Source organism: Vicugna pacos, chromosome 6, assembly GCF_048564905.1.
Source record: "Vicugna pacos chromosome 6, VicPac4, whole genome shotgun sequence".
NCBI classification, from domain to species: Eukaryota; Metazoa; Chordata; class Mammalia; order Artiodactyla; family Camelidae; genus Vicugna; species Vicugna pacos.
The window spans coordinates 83,191,110-83,212,559 of NC_132992.1; the positions used below are offsets into that span (position 1 = coordinate 83,191,110).

Consider the following 21,450-nt stretch of genomic DNA (forward strand, 5'->3'; position numbering starts at 1 on the left):
AAGTAACAATATAAACTTAGGATAAGCGTGCGGTGGTTTGGACGGCTCAGCGAGAGGAAGGGGTAGAGGTAGGAAGTGCAGACGACAAGGTAAACGGGGTAATAAGTGAGCAATTAAGTGAATCTGGCTAAAGGGTGTATGGCTCTTCTCTGTACTACTTTTATTTTGCAACTTTTCATAAGCTGTAAATTATTTCTCCCCAAAAAGTAATGTTTAAAAAGCCAATCCAGCATGCTCTGGGCCAGATCTCCTCAAACAATAGGTATTCATCTCCCTTCTCTCTCACCTGCCTCTTCCCTCTTCACTAGATCATTCTTGCCAAGCTCAGAAACCTCTTCTTCATGCTCAGAAAGAAAAAAAAGCAAACAGGGCTCCTGATCCACAGCCACTCTGGACCTGCTGAAAGTCTTATCCACTCACATTGTCACTTTCTCACTTTCCGTTTATCTTCAAGCCGCTTGGGCCTGACCTCTGCTCTCACCATGTGCTGACACTGCTCTTGCTAAAGTCACCCAACACCCCAGCTTGCCAGATCCATGGATCCTCTTCAGATCTTTCACTTCTTGACATTTCAACACCTTTCAACAGCATTCCATAGTGCTGACCACACCCCTTCCTTGCAGTATCCACTCCTCTTAGCTTATGATCAAACGCTCTTGATTTTCCTCCTGCCCCTCTGCCCCTCCTGAGCCTCCTTTGCCATTTCCTCATCCACCTGACCTTTAATGGTTACTGTTCCTACGAGTCTCAGTCTACACTCCCTCTCAGGTGGTCTCATCCACCCTCATGGCTTCAAAACCGTCCACATGCTGATGAAAGTTCTGCAGCCCAGAGCTTTCCTCTGAGTGCCACAGTCATACAGCCCAACTGCCTTGACATCATTGACCGAAACTTCTCAAACTCAACATATTCAAGATTGAACTCTTGCTCTTCCGGAACCCTCAATCTTCTCTCCACGATCTTCCCATTCCTGTAAGTGCCACTTCCGTTCACCCGGCTGTTCAAGTCAGAAAACCCAGATCACCGTGGTTTGGTGACATTATAAGCAACATTTTTTCTTTGTGCTTGTCAACGGTTTAAAATTTTCCCACAACACTCATATACTTATGAGTATATTAATTAATCAAAATTAAAAGAACCAAACCTCTTTCTTCTGGGTAATGGGAAACAAAACAAAGATTTGCTTAAACATAATGCTTTATAGTCTCTATATTTGCTCTCAGTTTTAGTTTTACAGATGTCTGAATAAAAGTATTAAAAATTAACTTTCTATTACCGGAAGTGTTTGGATCTACTGAAGACATCACAGAATCAGCTTCTATCTAGAAAACAAAAAAGAACAGCATACATAATCTCATCAAATGTTTTCACAGTGCAAATTCTTAATTCCTGGTGTGTGGGGAAGGGATGTATTTTATGAGAAATCAACTTTGTTGAATCTAGCGAACAAGTAACGTCACAGGACAGATATAATCCTCATTTCACTCTTCTGTCTTTAAGGTAACAGACGCTAAATTGCTACAGACTCTAATGGCCCTCCAATCTTTATTCCACTGACCAAAACAGTTTAATCATGTGAAATCAACTCAGCTGTCACATATATGCTTAACCTAAAAGACAAACTTTCTGTTTTATACAAATACAAGCAATTGTTACAATGGGCTCTATGACTTTATTAAAAATTTTTTCCTGCCCGTAATAGTAACATGATGTAGCAAACATGAAAAATATTTTTGAAGTATGAAGAAAAACATTTTAAAACCCAACTGTCCAGTGAAAAACCATTGTTAATGTTTTGGCCTGGTATGGCTTTTTTTTCCTCCTATGCATTTTTTAAACATATTTGAGAACACACTGTATATTGAGATTGGGACTGGCCTTTACTACATATTAAAACATTAGCATTTTCCCACATTGTAAGAAGAGCTTTATAAACGTCATGGAATTAGAACCTTGGCAATATCTGACATAGTTCCCCTACCTTGGATTCCAGGTTCCTCCTGTTCCTCCCAAGTAACCACTTCCTGGCACCTCTTCCTCATGGTACCCCTGCCCCCGATGCTCTACCGTCAGTCTGCTGACTCCCACACTCTGCACACTCTTCTTGGGCAATGCCATCCAGTCTCATGTTTCGACCTACCACCTGTAGGGAGTCTCAAATCCATCCCCAGCCCTCACCTCTCCACCTAATTTCAGATTCCTCCATCCAAGGGAGGTAGCACAATCTGAGAAGCAGATCTTTACCACCATAACCTCAACATTCAGCACAGTATTTAAAAAGAGAAAGCACTTGGAGTGCTCATAGCTTCCTCAAACTTAATACGCCCCAATCTGAACTCACTGACTTTCCCCCAAACCTGCTCCTTCTGAATTTTCTTACTTGGTGAAATCAACATCCCTTTAGTCCTGTGGTCACTTCACTCTGACATGGCCACCACACCCAATCGATCACCAAGGCATAAATGCTCCCACCACCACAGAGTGCTTCCAGATACTTCATAATACAAGGGTCTATCTCTGCTGGTCTAAATGATGCCCAGACTCCTTTACAGTTACCACTGGAATTAAACTCTCCTCCTTGTCCTCTTCATTTTCTGTTTTTAGTCTCTTCTCTTAAAATTTGTTAGAGTTTTGTAAGTCTTTCTACACTAAACTATGAACTGCTTCAAAGTAGGGTCTATGTCTTATTCATCTTTATATCTCTTTATAGCAAATGTTCCTTTTATTAAATGGGACCACTTAATAAATTTCATTCTGAAAACATCTACATGAGTGGAGAAGTGATTTATAATATAAGTGCTTTCAGTAAATATTTCATTTGCTCAAAAGCGATATTTAAAAATAAAATCCCAAACCTCAACTTGGTATAAAAGCAAAAAGCTGTTAAACTTTGCAGAGGGAGCACATTAAGTGTCACTTAATAAAAGTTCACGGTACAAATGATTGTTAAGTGCACCGGTGATTTGTTATATCAGTACTTTACTGTTTAGTGATCTGCAGTCAATAAGCACTTCATTTGATTAAAAAATAAAATCAAAAAACCCAACCAAAAGGGAAAATCTGTTAAATTTGATGGTATGTATGTATGTTACCATATCACTGTACTTCTCATTAAATTCCTCACTACTGTTCTAAAATTAAAACCAAGTAAGTAGATCCAAGGGTGATGAAGGCAGAATGAGACCAGGTATCTTTCCAGCTGAACCTAGGTTAAATTCAGTGCTTCAAAGGCTGAGTCATTAGCTGACCTGCTTTGGAATTCCAGCTGCAATGACTGCAGGTTAACAGAAGAGCTGCAATTTCTGGGAGCCAGCCCTGACTACTTCTTCGAGCTCCATAATCAGCGTCTCAGTAACTAAGCATCCCCTAGCAGTTGAACCACTCTGAACCTACCTGGGATGTTCATGGGACATATTATATCAACAGAACCTATTAACAGTGAAGTTGTCATGCACTTAAGCATAATGGGGCATCACGTGGTCCCTGGCTTCTGTAGGGCTTGCAATCTCACAGGTAGAGCCCACTCATGAGAAACAGCTGGGCCACAGTGATTCCCAAGCCTTTTGGTCTAATGAAGGTAGAAGGGAGGGCATTCCAGGCAGAGCCCTGACTGCTCCTTCTGTTTGATGCCTGCAGTTGAATTTCTTAAACCTGGACGAAGTCTTGCCTCTAATTCCAGTTCAGCAGCTTAGCAAGAGGAATCCATCACTAGAATGGATGTAATAGACAAGAGGAGCAGCAGAGTAGGGGACAGGAAATCTGTCCTACTGAAGTGGGAGGTTCACTGAAGTTCAGCTCAACTCTCCTTAATTAGTGCAACCTTTCCTGGAGAGCAATAATGCCCAACAGATGTCAAACGTACTTAGCACTTGTACTTCTAGGAATTTATTCCACAGATGCACATCCACAAGTAGAGACATAGCTATAAAAGAACGCTCACTGCAGCAATATTTGTAGGAATGAAAAATAATGGAAACAATCAAGATGACCAAAGCAAGAAAACTAGCTAAAGAGAATACTGGGAAACTATTTCTTTTTAATGTTACGGTGTGTGCTTTCATATTCATCGATTACTAAGTAAAATAAGCAGCTTAAAATAAAATAGGCATACTATGCTGCCACTCATGTTTTCAGCAGAATGCTAGGCGTGTTTGTCATGCATAGGAAACTTTGGAATGATACACAAGAAACTGTTAATAATGGTAAGTCCTGAAAAGTAGGACCCTTTGGTAGGGAGGTAGGGGATTTTACATCCAACTTTATACTTTTCTGGACTGTTTTAATTTTGACTATGTAAATGCATTATTTTTATAATTTAGATGGAGTGATTTTTTTTTTAATTTAAGGGGGGAAAAAAATCCCTGCATGTCACTTCCTCTGTGAATTCTTCCTGGTACCAATATCCCCCTCCCAGTCTTCCTTCTTGAAACCTTGCTAGCATCTCATAATTATAATTATTACAGCTTGGTTGTGACTTAGTCTTGGTGGATTCTAATTCATCCCTGAGGGTTGGGTTCTTAAGAAGAAAGTAAAATTCAGCACTGGACATTTCTGAAATTGCTCAAAAGGCACTGGTTTGCTTCATAAACATCCTAAGCTAGTCCTCTGCACTTAGAATCCATCCACTATTGTGTTGTCTGCTCCATCCCCAAAGACACAAAAAAAGCTCTACCTTGGAGGGCTTGTACCCAAACAGCATTACAACAGCAACTTTAAAGTCCTCTCTGCTTAGATAGCCTTTGTTATCTTCATCGCACGCTTTAAATACCTAAAGAACATTAAATAGCTTTAGTTAATACGACAGAAGCCGTTTGTCCTATTATTTTTATTACCAACTCATATTTAGTTAAGGCCTCTCACATCTAACACCCAGCCGAACAGTAGGGCTCGGAAGTGGAATTTCACTACCCTAATTTTAATTCTCAAGAAATCTTAAAGAATTGCTAAAATTTACTCCCCCAAAAGTGCAAAGGACTTAATCGCAAGGTTAATTCCTTTAAAACACTGGGATAAATTCTACCCAATATTCAGTCCTAGAATTAGGAAGGTGAGGCAAAGGCGGCGGCTTTGAAAGGCGGGAGGAGAGATGAAGGTTATCATAAACACACTGTGTCGCGGAGAAAAGAAGAGAAGGAACTTGGAAGTAGCCAGAACACTAAACAGGGATCCAGAAGCTTTGAAGCCCTAGTAGGCTAGGACATTAACCATGACACTCTGGAAGGACAGCCCAGTCTTTATCTGTGCAAGTGAGAGCCCTGGGTGAAGTTAAAGCTCAGCTCTCTGGACACTTACTTCAACCCACTTCTTGTGTTCTGAGGGGCTGACTTCCCACATCTGTGGCCGGGCCCCAGCCTGGGAGAAGAACATAGCGACCGCCACACCCGAGCCGGGACAGCTGAACCCGGGACCTCCACGGCCAGAGCCTGGCTCGCAAGCCACGGCTGGCCAACTCCAACTCAGTTCAGGAAGTCAAACTCGGCCGAACACCTCCAACGTCGCCTCCCATTGGACGGCCTGCGAGCCACTGGCGTTGATTCCGCAGTTCTATTGGTCAGAAGCTTTGTTTAATAACGTTTCCTTGGAACAGCCTATGGCCGAGAGGCTCACAGACCCGCCCCCAGCCTTGGCTCCGCCCCTCTCGTCTCCTTAACTCCTGGCGCGCGGCTGGGGATCCAACTCATCCCAGTACTGTTTCAACGTGTCCTGCAAGATTCCTTTCATTTTCTGACCCCACACCTTGCAATAAATTACTTTTTATAATTTTGATGTACGGCACTCTGCTAAACAATATAGGAGACATAGAAAGTGTGAACAAAGCATAAAAGGAACCAATCAAAACAAGTCCAGGATTCACGTACAGATCAACGAGTCACCGGGGTCGAGCCCTCCTGGGTAGTTACTGTCTGTTGTCCTCCTGGTAACTTTTAGCACCAAGTACGGCGCCTGCCACAAAGCAAGCGTTCAGTAAACGAACCAAGTGAGCCCTCAGGACGTTTACACCAAGTTATTTCATTCAGTCCTCTGGAAGAGGCGCCTAGTTTGAAGGAAGTTCCGAGAATAAATAATAGAAATAGCATTGAGCCTAAATTCCGCAGCAAACATTCTTACTAAAGGCAAGGAATATGACGAGGGCTGCGTTTTGCAAAGGAGTTTATCTCAGTCCCCTCTCTTCTGGCAATTCAGTAAGATTAAAAAAGCAAAACTCACACAGAGGCACACACACACCTGTTTCAACGAAAAAAAAAACCCAAAAAACAAAAACAGGCATTCGAGGTGGATTCTGAGGGAGCTCATTTAGCCTTCTATTTTACAGCAGGTTTTACAGCCCGCTTCTCTCGGGATACTGGTCTCAGCCGTCAGCTTCCTCGAACCTCTCAGCTGATCCACTTTGCCTTTAAAAATACAACCCCCATCCCCACCACATCTCAAGCTGGGGGACCCTGAAGCTGTCTATAAAAATCCCTGCAAAGGTGATAAGTTTTGCTAATTAAGGGAGAAGTGAGGGAACACTTCTTTCTCTCTTTCCAGGTTTCCTCTCCTACCCTTCCTAGGGGACCCCTCTGCATCCCCTCAGGATCCGGCGGGCTTTAGGGCCCAGCGGCGGGCGTCCCGGAAGGGGAAGGGGCAGGCCTAGAGGTGCGAGCCGCGGGCCGGAGAGTTTGAACTGCGCGCAGGCGCAAGCAGCGGCGGAAGAACGGGATCCCAGGCGGCTCTGCACTCGAGGGGCTGTAGGTGCGTGTTTAGAGGCTGCGGGCTCTGGGGCCTCGGGTGCGCGCTAGGCGGATGCGGGAGCCCGGCCTGCGATTCTGCTCTTTCCGGCGTAGTGCGCGGGCCGATAAGGTCCCGCGAATTCTTGAGTTCCTGGCGGGGCTGGAGGCGGACCCTAGGGAAGCGGAGCATCTTCTAAAGGCACTGGGTAGGGTCCCCTCCCGGGCCTCGGCTTCCTCCAGCAATAGTACCTGTTTGGCGGGAGCAACTGGTGCTGTAGAGACCGGAGTCCTGCCGGAGGGGTCCCTTATTCTTATTCTGGGTTCTCTGTAGTAAATGGGTGGTTACGACAGTGATAGCCAGCATGTTGGGCTCTTACTCTGTGCCAGGCATTTAAGCTTTCTGTGTTCAGTTTCTCCATAAATGAAACAGTCGTGGTACTTAGAATAGACTTGCTGTGAGCGTGAAATGAGTGTATACCCGGTAAAGCGCTTCGAATTGTGTCTGGCCCGAGTTAACCGCTCAGAAAAGTTAGCAGCTGTCCTTACTTCCTCCAACGTACTGCAAATCAGCCCTCCTCGCTCCATCCCCACCGCTTTCAACAGCTTCCCGAGTCCCTGCAGGAGGCTCCTCACGTATACTTTTGTCTCCCTCCAAGCCATTCTCCACACAGTTGTAAGGAACGTAGTATTTTTAAAAATGTAAATCGGACCAAGGTACCCCTCTGCTTATTAAAGCCTTTCATTGGGGGCCCTACTGTTCTTTAAATAAAATCTAGGATCTTTAACTTACTTTTCCTCCTCCACACCCCCTTCATCCTGGACCACCAACCTGTCCTCCTTACCCAAGCCTTTCTGTTTCTTAGATTTACTACAACCGTGTTCTCACCTCCTGGCCTTTGCTGGCCGGTTCCCTCAGTTGGAATGCTCGTGTTTCTCTCCCCCACTTTTATTTGGCGGGCTCCTTTTCATCCTCCAGAGCTTTCTTAAATGTTATTCAGAATATTCTGATGTAAGGGCATCCCTGTTACTCTCTCATACCTGTAAAATGAGAGTATCTGTAAAGTGTATATCTGTAAAGGTACCTTGGCTTTTTTTTTATGTTGTTGTTGTTATTTTTGTTTGGGTCAGTCTGTTTCTTTCCCCCAAAATATAAGCTTTTCTAGGGCAGATACTATTTCTATATTAACTTCTTATTCCCAGTGCTTGGCATATAGTGGCAGCTAAGTAAATATTCATTGAATGAACCAACTCTGGGAGGTAGATATGATACCCATTTTGCAGAGAAGGAAACTGAGGCTCAGTAATTAAGTAACCTGCTCAAATGCACATTTGTCACCTAGTAATGACTGGACTTGAAAGTGGGGTCGATGTGTGCCCACTACTGACCACACCTGGCCTCAGTTGAGCTTGACTCCCATGCCCTCCCAATGGTCTGCAAGTTCTATAACGAGGAGCAGCTGTGTCTGGATGATGGGGGAGAGGAGAGGCTAGCAGCTTAAAGAGGAATATCCATTTGCATCCACAATTTTTTTTCAGTCCCACATAGAAGCTCTAATGTTATGAGCTGGCATTTGGTGGGAGAACTTCTTTAGATTTTGATTCTCCTCGGCATTGTAGCTTAATGCGGGTTTGCTAAATTTTCAGTAATGTGGTTAGTTGCCTGCTCCTCAGTTTTGTCTTACTCTCAAGTTCTATACTATTTGCTTAATATTTTTATTTGAATCCGCTTGCACATAAACACTGTCTTTAAGAAGTAAATTTTAGTTACTATAAATATAACGGAGCCATTAGATACCTTCTGTACCTATTAAACAAAAGCAATACTTACTGATGCCTGTGGAAGGGCCTGAAGTCTGTTATTTGTTCAAAAGCAAGGTTAGAGGCATTTCTACAAAAAACCTTCTCCATGATTAAACAGGCTATTGGATTGGAATGGAAAAGGAAGGTCCTTTCGTATTATGTTAATGTCAAGTTCCGGTCATCTCGGTCATCTCTTTGGGAAACACTGCTCTTCGCTGACTCAGTTGAATGTCAGGTCTTGGAATCAGCCCACCTGTGTTGTAATTCTAATTCTGTGTCACTGCTTACCCAGAGTATGATGTTAGACCTGTGCTGGGCCAGGGGAAGGCAAACCGTAAACAGATGATTGAAGGAAAATAGTCGGGTTCTATCCTCCTAAAGCTCCGTGACTTGATTACAAAGGAGTGCTGGGAACGTGGGCCTGTGTGAGAGGTGTTGACTGAAAAAGAAAAATGCACAACCTAAAAGTTGAGAATTATGTTTTATTCCACAGACTTTATGAGGACTTCAGGCCCTGGAGACAGCCTCTCGGATTGCTCTAAGACTGCTCTGAAGAGGTAGGGGTGGAGCCAGGATATATAGGAGTTTTTGCAACAAAGTCGGAACATCAAATGATTACTGTTAAAGAAAACCAGACATCTCAAGTGAAGGACTTGAGTGCTTTTCTATGTATGGGAAGATGCAGGAGTCTGGGCTCATCGAAATCATTCCTTTGATGTACACCCTAGCTCTCTAGGGCTGGTGTCCTGGGCTTCCCCATCCTGAGTCTCCTCAGGGGCATCTCTAGGGGAGGCTGCAGTGGCTGATGGCTTGATGGGGGCATCCTGTTTCCATCCCAAGTTCCCTGAGGGCTCACCTTCAGGGCGGCTACAGTGTGATGGCTTGATAGCTGCAACATTTTTGTTTACTAATATGGCAGGCAGTATTTTTCATTCACAGAGAGAAATGAAATTCTGATCCTGGGACCACATCCAGTTCCCCAAAGTAGAAGTCAGTTCCTGATTGATCCTGGTGCTTACCAGCAGCTCCTCCTGGACAGGCTAAGCACCGTGATTGCATAAAGAGGTTGGTAACCTGCTAGATTTCATGATTTGGTATGATTTTTATTATAATATTACAAAGGGTTTTTGCCTTTAATTGCTAAGTAACTCTCAAGCATGTTTTGGAGTGTGAGCAGCTCCAAACCTTAGACCGTGCATAGAGCTAACAAAAGCTTTTTTTTCCCCTAGGAAATGTCTTTTTCAAGGCTTTATTTGTTACCTGCTTATCCTTTGGAGAAATTCTCTCTCCTCCCCCTCCCCCTGCAGAGGTGGTTGTAGATAAAGGGATAAAGCTGAAAACTTTGGAAATCTCCTAAATAGCTCAGAGTCACTAAAGACAGATTTGTATCTTGCCTTCAGAGTTCTCAGGGTTTTTGAATTCCATTTTATTTATACATAATTTATTTGGGAAGAGGGACGGTGGTGACCTCTAAGAGATCTGTATACAGCTTTTCTCAGGCAGGAAGGTGAACCCTTTTTTTCTGCTAAAAACCTAAAGACCTGTTTGCTCTAGAATGGAGTGGAAATCTAGAGAGGGCAGCCTGAAGAATCTCAGTTGCAGATTCTGTTACTAAGGGCCTCCCTTCCGAGCTGGTTTAGAATTCAGTGGAAGCTAGAGCTCACAGCTGACTAGGTTTTCCAAAAGTGGTTCTTTTGTTATTAAATAATTCTTTTTCTGGTTTAAAATAAATTTATTCAAAATATTCCCTTTAAGTGTATGTTGGTTTTTTGTTTGTATAAAGTTTTTTCTTTTTTTTTATTGAGTTATAGTCAGTTTACAATGTTGTGTCAATTTCTGGTGTACAGCACAATTTTTCAGTCATACATGAATATACATATATTCATTTTTATATTCTTTTTCACCATGAACTACTACAAGACTTAAATACTTTTTTGAACACAAAACAAAAATGATTCCTTCAAAGTGAATTGTGATAGTAACTTCCATAGTCTAGGACTTAAGTCTTTTCAAAAATGATCAAAACAAAAACAAAACACAGAGCTGTTTAAGTAGGCGTTAAGTAGTATGTCTGCCTTAATTTCTTTCATGAGAAAACCTGGTTCTCAAATCCTGTTAACTGTAACACTACAATTCCAACCAGCGTGGTTATCTGGTTTCTTAACCTTTAGCAGATTAAAAACAATTTAGGGAGAAAACCTACTCTAAGAGAGTTCTAACAGCCCTTAGACATAGGCTGGACAGAGAGGGATTAGACAGAGAACCTTTAGAAAACAAGACCTAGACAGAGTCTAGGGCCACTGTTAAAGGGGCAAGTGGCCGCATCCATCTGTGGTCCCTGAGGCTGTGGCTGCAGAACAGTGTCCGTGCCTGGTGGGGTTAATAGTGACCCACAGCCATGAAGAATGAGTCAGATTATTGTGTAGATGCACTCTGCTTAAAAGCTCTTTGAAATATGTAATTTACAGGAGAAACCTTATCTGACTTAACTGGTCATTAATTAGAAAAGGTGAGAAATTGTGAAAAGTGATAGATAGCTGGAAAAAATTTTTTTAGCTCAAAACATATGAAATACTCATTTGCATATCTTCCAGTGTAGAGTTAAGCCTTTTTTTTTTTTTTTTTTAAGGAATGGGGTTTTTGGAACAGAATACCACGGTCTTGTCTTATGTCCACACTCATAACAGGTCCTGCTCACTCTCTTTAAAAGAGCAAAAATGTAGATGCTCTGACGATAATCTGAGCACAGACTCTTGAGTCCTATAATTTTGCTCTAGGTTTTGCACTAAAATTTTTTTTTGATCACTCTTTGGGACTGCTCTGAAGTTATCTAGAAAATCTACTTAGATAGCTCTTTACCATGGAAGTGGTGACATTTTGTAGATACCAAAACCAAAATTTTCACCTGTTTACCTCTTAAAGCAAGAAAGTAGAAATTAGACTGTGTGGTTTAGAAAATAGTGTTTTGCTTCAGTACAAGTTCTTTCTTTGTAGGTTTTAGTAGTTTGATTTAGAATAAGATCATTATTAAGTTAGTTGGGTTCTCGGGGAAGCCTTTCTAGATAAATGTGTATACAGAATTGATCATTTGACACTGTCTTGAGGACTTTGATAAGCCGTATAGTAAATAGCTTATCTTTGGGGAAGTAAGAAATAGTCACTGAAGTCCTTTGGGCTCCCATGCTTGGGTGAGGGACTGTAAATTCCAGTTCGGGAGCAGAGACAGAATTAATCTTGAAGCTCCTTAAACTACCCTTAACCTCAAGCACCTGATGGAAGCTTCAGGGTCAAGAATGGACGTTTTTGTTTCAGACTTTGTCTCAACCTCATTTCCTTGGGCATCTAAGAACCAGGTCTAGGTTGAGAGAGAAAGGAGGAGAAGGTGACCAGGATTTTTGCTGTCATTTGATTTGCCAAGTTCTCATGGCAGATTCTGGTCCTGTGCCCCTGAACACCCCCAAAACAGCTGCCGTTAGTGACATGGCTCAGCATCTGATGAGTGTCAGGCGTGCTGTGTGTATTCTAGAAGCTCACGGCACAGGGTTTGAGAGCAAGGCAGTGTTTGCCAGCGGCCTGGCAAAAGGGAAATAACCAGATTTCTACTTTTCTTTCCAGAAGTATAATGTCTCAGGAAGGCAAGTATGGGAGGTGGACGATATCCAGTAGTGATGAAAGTGAGGAGGAAAAGCCAAAACCAGACACACCATCTACCTCTTTTCTCCCCAACGCTGGGCAGAGAACAGCAGCGGAGCCGAAGTACACCTGTTCCGAGGCTCGGAGAGCCGCACACAAGAGGAAGATAGACCCTGTGAAGTTCAGCAATGCTGACTCGGTTTCCGAGGCGTCTCCTTCCAAAAGGCAGAAGACTGGTTCCCAGGAGGACCTAGGCTGGTGTCTTTCCAGCAGTGAGGATGAGCTGCCACCAGAGACTCAGCAGAAGCAGGCTAAGAAAGCGGGGGTCAAAAAGAAGGAAGGCCCTCCTTCTCCCCAAAACGGTGCTGCCCGCAGAGCTGGGCATGGCAGCCCTCCCGCCAGCCCCGGGCTCAGGCGGGAGGAAGACGAGTACGAAACGTCAGGGGAAGGCCAGGACATCTGGGACATGCTGGATAGAGGGAACCCCTTCCAGTTCTACCTCACCCGCGTCTCAGGAATTAAGCCAAAGTATAACTCCAGAGCCCTCCACATCAAGGGTGAGTGAAGCTGGGGGTCCGGGAGCCGTCACACTGCACTTGAGGGGTCCCCCTCGGTGAAACAGGAGGGGGCAGCCTACAAATGGTCTCCAGGAACCTTTAACTGCCCTCAAGGGAAAAAAAATTAACCATTTTGACAAGCAGATGCATTCATTTGACAGCAAACTGTTTACTTAGGGTGTTAGCGGATAGAAGGACCCCGAAATTAGGAGGCCCACCAGAGTATGGGTCCTTGCCTGCTGGCTGTGAAAGAATTTGCAGCAGAGGCAGAGGGACAAAGTGAATGGCTGCTTTCCTGCTCAGAAGAGGAAAAGGAAAGAAAGGTGCTTGAAGTGATGGGGGGAGGTTGGGGTGGATTGCCTATCAGCCCGGATGGCTGGTAGAGACAGATGGCCTGGATCGGGCCACGTGGGTTTTTATGAGAGGCTTCTGCCAGCATGTCCTTCCAGGTGTGATGGAATCAATTAGTCCTTGTAGGGGCTTTCCCAGTTGTTGGCATGGCAGTTGTCCACTGTCATGGCGCTCATTGGTGTGTCACTCAGCCTGCTAATATGTTACAGTATAATGAGGCACAAGCTCCACTGGAAGTCAGATCCTCCACCATCTTGGGCTTCGCAGGCTCTAACCAGCTCTTGTTTCTTTTTGCAGCTGCCTCCTGAGACTTAAGTCATTGGTTTCTATTCAAGGGAAGGGCAGGTCAGGGGTAGGATCCTGGGGGCAGTAGCCTTGGTAACAATTGGGAAGCTAAGGAAGAGATCTGGTTATAAAACAACTCAGGAATGTGCATCTGACAGTGAGTCTGTGACTCCACTGTCCCAGTCATTAACCGCTTGCTTAAGCCTACTCTTCTATGACTCAGGGAGGATTGGGAGACTCCAGCTTTTCTGTAAACAAGAGGCAGGCGTTGTGGGGGGCCCACAGGGTCCTGCTCAGTATCAAGGTCAGGAAACCAGAGGGTGCTTCCTACCGCCCTGTAGATCCCCCTGGTGGAACCCTTAGCATGGTGCTTAGAATTATTTAACTTCTAATATAAAGATTAAATTTGATCAGTCTCACTTTATCAACGAAGTAGCGAATACTTGATAGCAGCTCTCTTTGGTCCTTGGACCAGCTGCACCAGCATCACCTGGAACTTGTTGAAAAGTAAATTGTTGGGCTCCACTCCAGATGCCTTGCCTCAAACTCTGGAAGCCAAGCTCTGGGATATGTAGTTTAACACGCTTTTCAGGTGATTCTGTTGCCCAATCAACTTTGAGAACCATTGCTTGAAAGTCTGGTTTTGGTACCTGGTGAGGAAGTGAAACAAGAATGCCTTCACCTTTGGTGGCTGTGGTTGGTCCCCAGGGAGCATCTGTGTGATGCTGTGATGTGTGTATATGTTTGGCCTTCACCTCTGGTTACAGTTGTTTGTTTTTGTTTTGTCTCAGGCTCCTGAAATAGCTCCAAAGCAATAAAAGAGTGAAAGGAGCCTCTTCTGTTATTCTTAACAGGTCCCTTTCAAACACACCTGAGTCTCTTAATGCGGGGACTTTTGGGAAGCCCCCAGGAATTGGGGGGAGGGGGCTGGTTGCCTGGGGAACCAACCATGTGATTAAAGCTGGAGCTTTCAGCTCCCAAACCCCACCTCCAGGGAGGGGAGAGGGGCCTGAGGTCAGTGATTTCATCAGTGCACTATGTAATGAAGCCTCCATTCAAGAAAATCCTAACTGAAGAGGTTTGAAGAGCTTCCAGGTTGGCGACTAGTGGAGGTGCCCACCTCCGGCAGGGGCGCACCGGAGAGGGTGTGGAAGCTCTGCATCCCTACCCCCACCCTCATACCCCGGCCCTGTGCATCTCTTCCATCTGGCTGCTCCTGAGTTGTATCTTTTTATAATAAACTTAATCTAGTGAGCGAAGTGCTTTCCTGAGTTCTGAGGTGTTGCAGCAAATTATCAAACCCTAGGAGGAGGTGGTGGCAACCCCCAATTTATAGCTGGTCGGTTAGATGTACAGGGGGTCTGGGCTTATGATTGGCATCTGGGGTGGGGACTGTCTTGTGGGACTGAGCCCTTAATCTGTGGGAGCTGATGCCAACTCCAGGTGGATGGTGTCAGAATTGAGTTCAGTTGTAGGACTCGCATCCGGGATCTGTGGAGAACTGGTCTCTGTGGGGACACACCCCCACCCCTCCCCTCGGCTGCACTTGGTGTCAGAAGGGTTGAGTGTAGAGAGGGAACAGGGTTTTCCTTGAAGAGAGAGCAGCAGGAGCCCTGGAATCTGAGTCACAGGACCTGAACCCCAGCCTCACCGCTTGCTTGCTGGGTGGGTGGTTAACAAAGGACCTGTCATTCTTCAGAATTTCAGTTTACTCACCTTTAAACGGGAGATTTAGGAAAAAAGGGAGAAAGCACATGAAGTGACCAGCACAGTACATGCACATGGCAGAGACATAAATAAACATTATCACCCTTACTTCACATCACCTTTCTTACCCACATTCAAAGACAGATTGTGTTCGCTGTTAATGGTGTTTTATATACCAAATGTATAGTTACATCTTCTCTGTGGTAAATGTTGGTGTGTGTGATAATTCATGCTCTAAAGAGTTTGATTCTACAAGTTGTCTGTTTTTCCTTTTTGTGGATGAATACCTTGTCCAGGTACTTTGAAGAAATGCGAGATAGACCTTGGTGTTTTTGTTTTATTTGAGAGAGACTGGTACAAGAAATAGAGGACTGTGCAAGGTTTTGCTGTATGTCAAAAAGTGATGAAGACTGGCTGTTAGCACCAAGATATGGAGGAAGGGGAGGTAACGTTCCGATAGGAGCTTTTACACGGATTATCTCCCTTAACCCTTAAGAGTAGATGTTAATGACTGTCCTCCTTGAATAGGTGACTCATCTGCAGAGAAGTTAAGTAAACTGCTAAGGGTCACACAGCTGGTAAATGGTAGAGCTGGGATTTGAACCCAGGCATTCCAGCATCGGAATCCATGCTCTTAACCATTTCATGCTCCACTCCAACAAATGCCCTAATAGTATGCTGTTGAGAAGGTCTCATCAAGGAACAGTGACTTCAGATGGTCCGTGAAAGATGGGTAACATTTAGAAAGGTAGAAAGAGGGACTGGTGTGGGGGCAAAATGTGGGACATCATACTGAGAATTTCTCTCATGACCGCAACTCTCCCTCTAAGGTAGGAGCTTCCCCAAGAGGACTTCTTTGTTCTTTTAAAATCTTTGTGGCCTGGCATCTGTCTCAGTGTCTGGAAGACAGAAGACACTCAGTAAATATGGGCCCAGTAAGTGAATGAGTCCAGTCTGAATCCTCAGGGAGGTTTGGTGGTTAAGAGCAGAAGCCCTGGAGCCAGACTGTGTGGGCTCAGATCCCCACCCTGCCCCTTCCCAGCCGTGTGGCAACAGGCGGCCCCTAAGGAGAGACCCCTTTGTCCACCAGATGGGAGTGGCAGACCCCACAGGCTGGAGACGGCTGTGAGCAGTGAGAGTGACACCTGGGAAGTGCCGGGAACAGCGCCCGGCCCCCAGTGTGTCCTGTGTAGGTGAGGCTGTCACAGTCAGCGGTGGTGATAATGGTCACGTACGCCTGCTCAGTGTAGTTGATGAGGTGTGAGCTTTCCATTTTCTCCAAAGGGAAGCCTGAGGGGGTGCTAGGTGGGTCCCGCTCAGAGATGACCGGGATGCTAGAAATGCGCACTTCTGGTTGGGGGTGCCTCTGCCCGCCCCGCACACGAAGCATGTGCTCTTGGGCCCCGGAGAACGGTCCTGCTAGTCTTGAGCTGGGAGGTCTCCTGGAGAGTGACTTGGAGGAGGTAAAAAACTAAGAGATCTGGAAAGAGCAAGAATGTGTATCACTGTGGTTGGCAGTTTCTAAAATGGGCCAGTCATCCAGTCCTGAAGTCGTAGATTTTTTATTTTACGTTATGTTTTGTTCAAAGAATGTGTAGTAAATACTGTTAAATGGCACGGAGAAATTTTCTCTTGAATCTTACGGAACATTAAAGTCTATCTTTGTAGTAGCTTTTCAGCTCTGTTTTCTAAGTTGAATTTTGATTTTTCAGTGACTATTAAGCCAATTATGATTATTATTACTAGGTGATTTTCGTTCAAATGTGAATGAGGTGTCAATGTTTTGTCTCCTCAGATATTTTGTCTCCTCTATTTGGGACCCTTGTATCTTCAGCTCAGGTGAGTTTACAGTTTTTTCTTTGGAAAGGGACAGATAAACAATTTGGGAAGAAAATGGAGCAGTAGGACCTGCAGGCCAGTCCTGTCGGGGTTCCCCGAAGTGGCACCTACCTGGAGGCTGGCACCCAGTGCCACGGTTGTGGGCTCCAGCAGCGTAGAATGTGGGTGCACGGTCAGTGAGGCTTCCGCCTCAGTTGGGCCACAATGACTGGCCAGGAAGTCACTCTGGAAATCCCAGCCTGAGGGACACTGGTCACCTCACGGGACCCTGGTGCAGCTCCCTGGGTAGAGGGGGGAAGGCCCTGTCAAGTTTGATTTGATTTAGAGAAATAAATGAGAAATTTCCTCACACCCTCCAAGAAGAAGTGAGTAGAATTTACGGGTGTGGCTGCTCCTGCGTGCTCCTTCGCTCCGCCTGACAGAGCGGGTCCCTTTGTATTGATAAGTCACGTTAATTAAGCTCCAGGCCCTCAAGTAAGTAGTGAGGCCTTGTCCCTAAGAAGGTGAAGCTTTCTGTGTGCCTCGTGCTCTGCTTGGCCCCGGGAGCCCTGGCCTCCAGGTGGAACATGTGGTGGGTTGGTGTGTGTTCTCGCCAGACTGAGTCGTGCTGTCCAGCAGAGGGTCAGGGGCTCCCCAGGCGTGGGGAGGACCCCCGGTAAGTCCAGCCCCGCCTTGTGGGAAGCCTAGTGAGCGCCCGGCCCCAGGTGCCTGTGTACAAAGCGAGCTCATAAGTTAGACTGAGAGCAAATGTTCTTCGCGTCCTTTTCATAATCACTTAGTGGGCAAGGGATACCTTTATGAGCCCTTTTGTTTAAGTTAATCAGGGGGCCCTTAGAAACGGTGTAGTGAGACTCAGGTTACAAAAACAGATGCTGCCAAAGCAGGCGGAGATGGTTTCCTGTGTGCTCGGGCACCCCACCCCCCCCACCCCCCGCCGACTGATGGAGACTCTGCACCGTTCGCTCCCTTCAGGGTTGTTTTAGGTTTGTCTATGAGCGCTGTGGCAGAATTGTCCAAGTTTATAAATGAGAATTTATGTAGTTCATCATTAGTCTCTTTTAATAACCAAACAGTCCTCCTTATGAACTGTTTTCTCTTCCCCTTTTCTCCCCATCACCCCCGCTCCCCAATCCAGTTCAACTACTGCTTTGATGTGGACTGGCTGGTGAAGCAGTATCCACCAGAGTTCAGGTGAGTTCCGCAGAGGGCTGGGAGACATCGTAACTGTAACGGGGATTTAAAACCTAAGATCTGTGTTTTTTAAGCAGCTGCCATCCATCTCTTTTGAATATGTATTTTGAAATTATTGAACTCAAACGTTGAGTTGTACTGGGAAAACAGCGTCTTTTGATCTGTTCTAACTAATCACAAGGCTGCCTAATACAAATTGTAGCGTGTCCCTCTGTTGTTCTGTCCAAAGTAGGTAAAGACAGACTTCACCCCAAATAAAAGAACTTTGGGTCCAATATTAGTATGAAGGAAAAGGTCGTTGCCACCTGCTTTCTCGACCTGTAAGCGTGCCGCGCTTCACTTAGCACAGCAGTGCTGTCCCATTTTTGAGAATCTCTTGTTCCACAAATGATTCTTCCAGTAGCTTAGGAGTTAACGAAGGGGTCTCGGGGCCTCCCCTCTCCGGGTTGTGGAGGTGATGGGTGTTGGTCTGTCTCCTGTAGTTCCTCTACCTCGGGTTAGGCAATGCAGACCAAATAAAGATAGTATTGCAACGTGACATGCCACCTGCCCCATTTCCAACACATGTACGTGACAGAATCCCCGTGACAGGTAAGGCGGAGGAATACACAGGCAGGAAAATGATGGTCAGGGTCTCCAGCCTGTTCAAAGGATTGGATGCTGCCCACCGCCATTAAGGAGGGCAGTCGGCGAGACTGAGCCACAACTCAGGTGCTAATCTCACGCAGAAGCATCTTCTCAGACACACCCAGCAACGATGTTTACCCAGACACCCTTGGCCCAGTGAAGCTGACACACAAAATGGACCATCACGCTGCCTCTCTGTGATAGATTTTGGGGCCAATACATTTGAAGTAATTAATGAGGACTTCAACTTCTGTCAATAATGTTTAATCTTTTATTTTTTTTAAAAAAAAAAAAGAGGAGTTGGAGTATAGCTGGTGAATAGAGCACGTGCTTAGCATGCTTGAGGTCCTGGATTCAATCCCCAGTGCCTCCATTTGAATGAATGAATGAATGAATAAAAAATAAAATAAAATAAAATACCCTGATGATCTGATAACAAGAATTATTTCTAGGTGGTAGATGTGTGATTGTCTCTTTATTCTCAGTACTGTTTTTCTAGTTGTAAAATAGAACTTTTTTCGCCAGTAAAAACAAATTCGGAAGGCATGCTTCTTAGTTCTATTTTACCTACCATGTTAGAATAAGGCTGTCGGGCATTAGGGGATTAGACATTAGTCCCGGAAGTACAGTTTCTGTAACGTTTCTTTCTAGTTCAGTGTTGTCCCTTCACGTTCGGAGGGAATCATCCTGCACATGATTGATGATTGTGGAAGTGGCTCCAGTTGTTCATCTTGCTTGATCACTTGTTGGAGAAAAATCCGATTTTTCTTTTGTTGGGAGAGCTTGTAGAGATAAATTGATTTCCAAGAATTGTCTCACTTTGAATTAACCAGAGAAGATCATGGTTCCCTTAAAAGCCTTTTAAATCTTTTCCTGCAGAATGTTCTTATATTGTGCTTTTGAATTTAAAAACAGGACATTTTCAATCTGCGTCAGGCTCTGTTTCATTGAAATAGAACCATCTATTCATGAATCTGCAGGTGATGGATCTGGGCCCGTTCACTCATGTATCCTGGGGCTCTGGTGCTGGACCACACACACAGTAGAGGTTTAGTGAGGAAGTGATCCATCGCTTGGTCCAAAAGGAGAGAAAGAGCATCATACTAGACAACAGTAATTACGTATCTTTTAATCTATCTGAACACAGAGCTAAGGATGTGCCCTTCTGGACCACAGAGGACAGTTACTCAAGGACCTTGGAGTCACAGCCTCTCTGGGTCACAGCAGAGCTTCCCAATCAGGCCATAGGGCCCCATGACAGAGGTAATCAGTTAGTGAAGGTTAACCGGTCACCACTGTGTGCTCGCCCTGTGCTCAGTCACCACCCAGGCCAGGAACACACGTTCCTTAACTAGGCACCCGTCCAGCTTCACGAATGACAGATTTTAAATACTTTTGATCCCTTTTCAGGAAGAAGCCAATCTTGCTTGTGCATGGCGACAAACGAGAAGCAAAGGCTCACCTGCACGCCCAGGCAAAGCCTTATGAAAACGTTTCCCTCTGCCAGGTAAGCCACTTACTGCCGTGCGAGAGCCTGCGTATTCTGAGAGTTGCAAGGAAATTTAGACACTCAGTCTGTCCACCTGCTGAAAGCAGGAGTCCCCTCTCGGCGTCACCGACACACACTTGTCCAGCCTTGGCTTACACGCTTCCCGAGGTAGCCCATCCTGTTTGTGGGCAGCCCTTGTGGTTTGAAAGATTTTCCTTTTTGTTGACCTGATGTCTCTGTAATCAGCCAGGGTTCTTCGGAGAAACAGAACCAGTAAGGGTACGTGTGTGTTTGGAGAGACATGTATTTTAAAAGAACAGGCTCACGTGATTGTGGGGGCTGGCAAGTCCAAAATTTTCCAGGTAGGCGGGCAGGCTGGAGACCCTGCAAAAAGTTGATGTTGCAGTCTGAGTCCAAAGGCTGGCTGGAGACTGAATTCCCTCTTCCTTGAGGAAAGGGGTCTTTCTTTGTTGTTGTTTTTTAACACTTAAGGCCTTCAACTTACTGAGGCTCACAAACATGATGGAGGGTCATCTGCTTTACCCAAAATCTACTGATTTAAATGCCATTCTCCTCAAAAAATACCTTCACGACAACATCTGATCAAATATCTGGGTCCTGTGGCCTTGCCCTGGTGACACACACAGTAACCATCACAGTCGGGGACGACCAGGGTGACACACGTAGTAACTGTCACAGTCTGGGACGAAAGCAGAGCAGAGAGGAGGCGAAGAGAAGGCTGTGGGCCAGTTTCTTTCTGTCTTCCCATAATTTTACCCTGATATTTTCCCATCAGTAAATACCTGGAAATACAGTGTGACCAGTGAGTCTGGGACTGGTTAGGACCCGCTGTTATAGACCTCGCATCTGAAAGGATCTGTTATATGTGGCATTTTGTGTAAGAAACAGGCAAGGAGGTGGAGTTAGCAAGGAATTCAGAAATGTTTACGTTCATGATTTCCTTCCTGTGGCTGTGGAGGTTCTGGGGTGGCTGGTGTAATGGTCACCTTGTCCTGTTGGAGCAGGCTGGTCGGTCCATCCGTGAGCAGCCTGACAATGGTCCTATCCTGGCCAGTAGCTCAGTGAAGTTGGTTCGAGATTTCTGCTCTTGGAGTACAGAGCCAAGAGAGACTTACATGAGACCTAGATTATTTTTCCTTCTCACTTTCCCTCCAGTGTCTTTTTTCCTCCATCCATACGGGATAAAAGAATTCCAGCCCACGTTTTATCTCTCTTCTTCCAGCTGTAGAATATTATCTGG

The 21,450-nt window shown here is 45.2% G+C and overlaps 2 protein-coding genes across 27 annotated transcripts in view; one reads left to right on the forward strand and one right to left on the reverse strand.

Annotated features, from left to right (window-relative positions):
* EFCAB11 (EF-hand calcium binding domain 11) overlaps nt 1-6,580 on the reverse strand; it is a 226,936-nt gene extending 220,356 nt beyond the window's left edge. For 14 of the 23 annotated variants that reach the window (XR_012073796.1, XR_012073798.1, XR_012073795.1 and 11 more), the window contains exons 1-3: nt 5,293-5,479; nt 4,673-4,768; nt 1,277-1,322 (exon numbers count right to left, since the gene is read on the reverse strand). Coding sequence is in view for 18 of the 23 variants with exons in the window: in XM_006208188.4 (XP_006208250.2) it covers nt 1,277-1,322; nt 4,673-4,768; nt 5,293-5,367 (217 nt within the window). In the remaining 5 variants the exon portion in view is untranslated. Of the gene's footprint in view, nt 1-1,276; nt 1,323-4,672; nt 4,769-5,292; nt 5,488-5,858; nt 6,035-6,225 lie in introns of those variants that run through there. The other 9 variants (XM_072963572.1, XM_072963569.1, XM_072963571.1 and 6 more) reach the window with 5 other exon arrangements.
* A 56-nt stretch (nt 6,581-6,636) lies between these two features.
* TDP1 (tyrosyl-DNA phosphodiesterase 1) overlaps nt 6,637-21,450 on the forward strand; it is a 75,728-nt gene continuing 60,914 nt past the window's right edge. The window contains exons 1-7 of one of the 4 annotated variants that reach the window (XM_072963588.1): nt 6,637-6,732; nt 9,004-9,067; nt 9,434-9,575; nt 12,126-12,700; nt 16,839-16,882; nt 18,018-18,073; nt 20,111-20,207. In XM_072963588.1, coding sequence (XP_072819689.1) covers nt 12,133-12,700; nt 16,839-16,882; nt 18,018-18,073; nt 20,111-20,207 — 765 coding nt within the window. In that variant the 5' untranslated portion in view covers nt 6,637-6,732; nt 9,004-9,067; nt 9,434-9,575; nt 12,126-12,132. The other 3 variants (XM_072963586.1, XM_072963587.1, XM_072963589.1) reach the window with 3 other exon arrangements.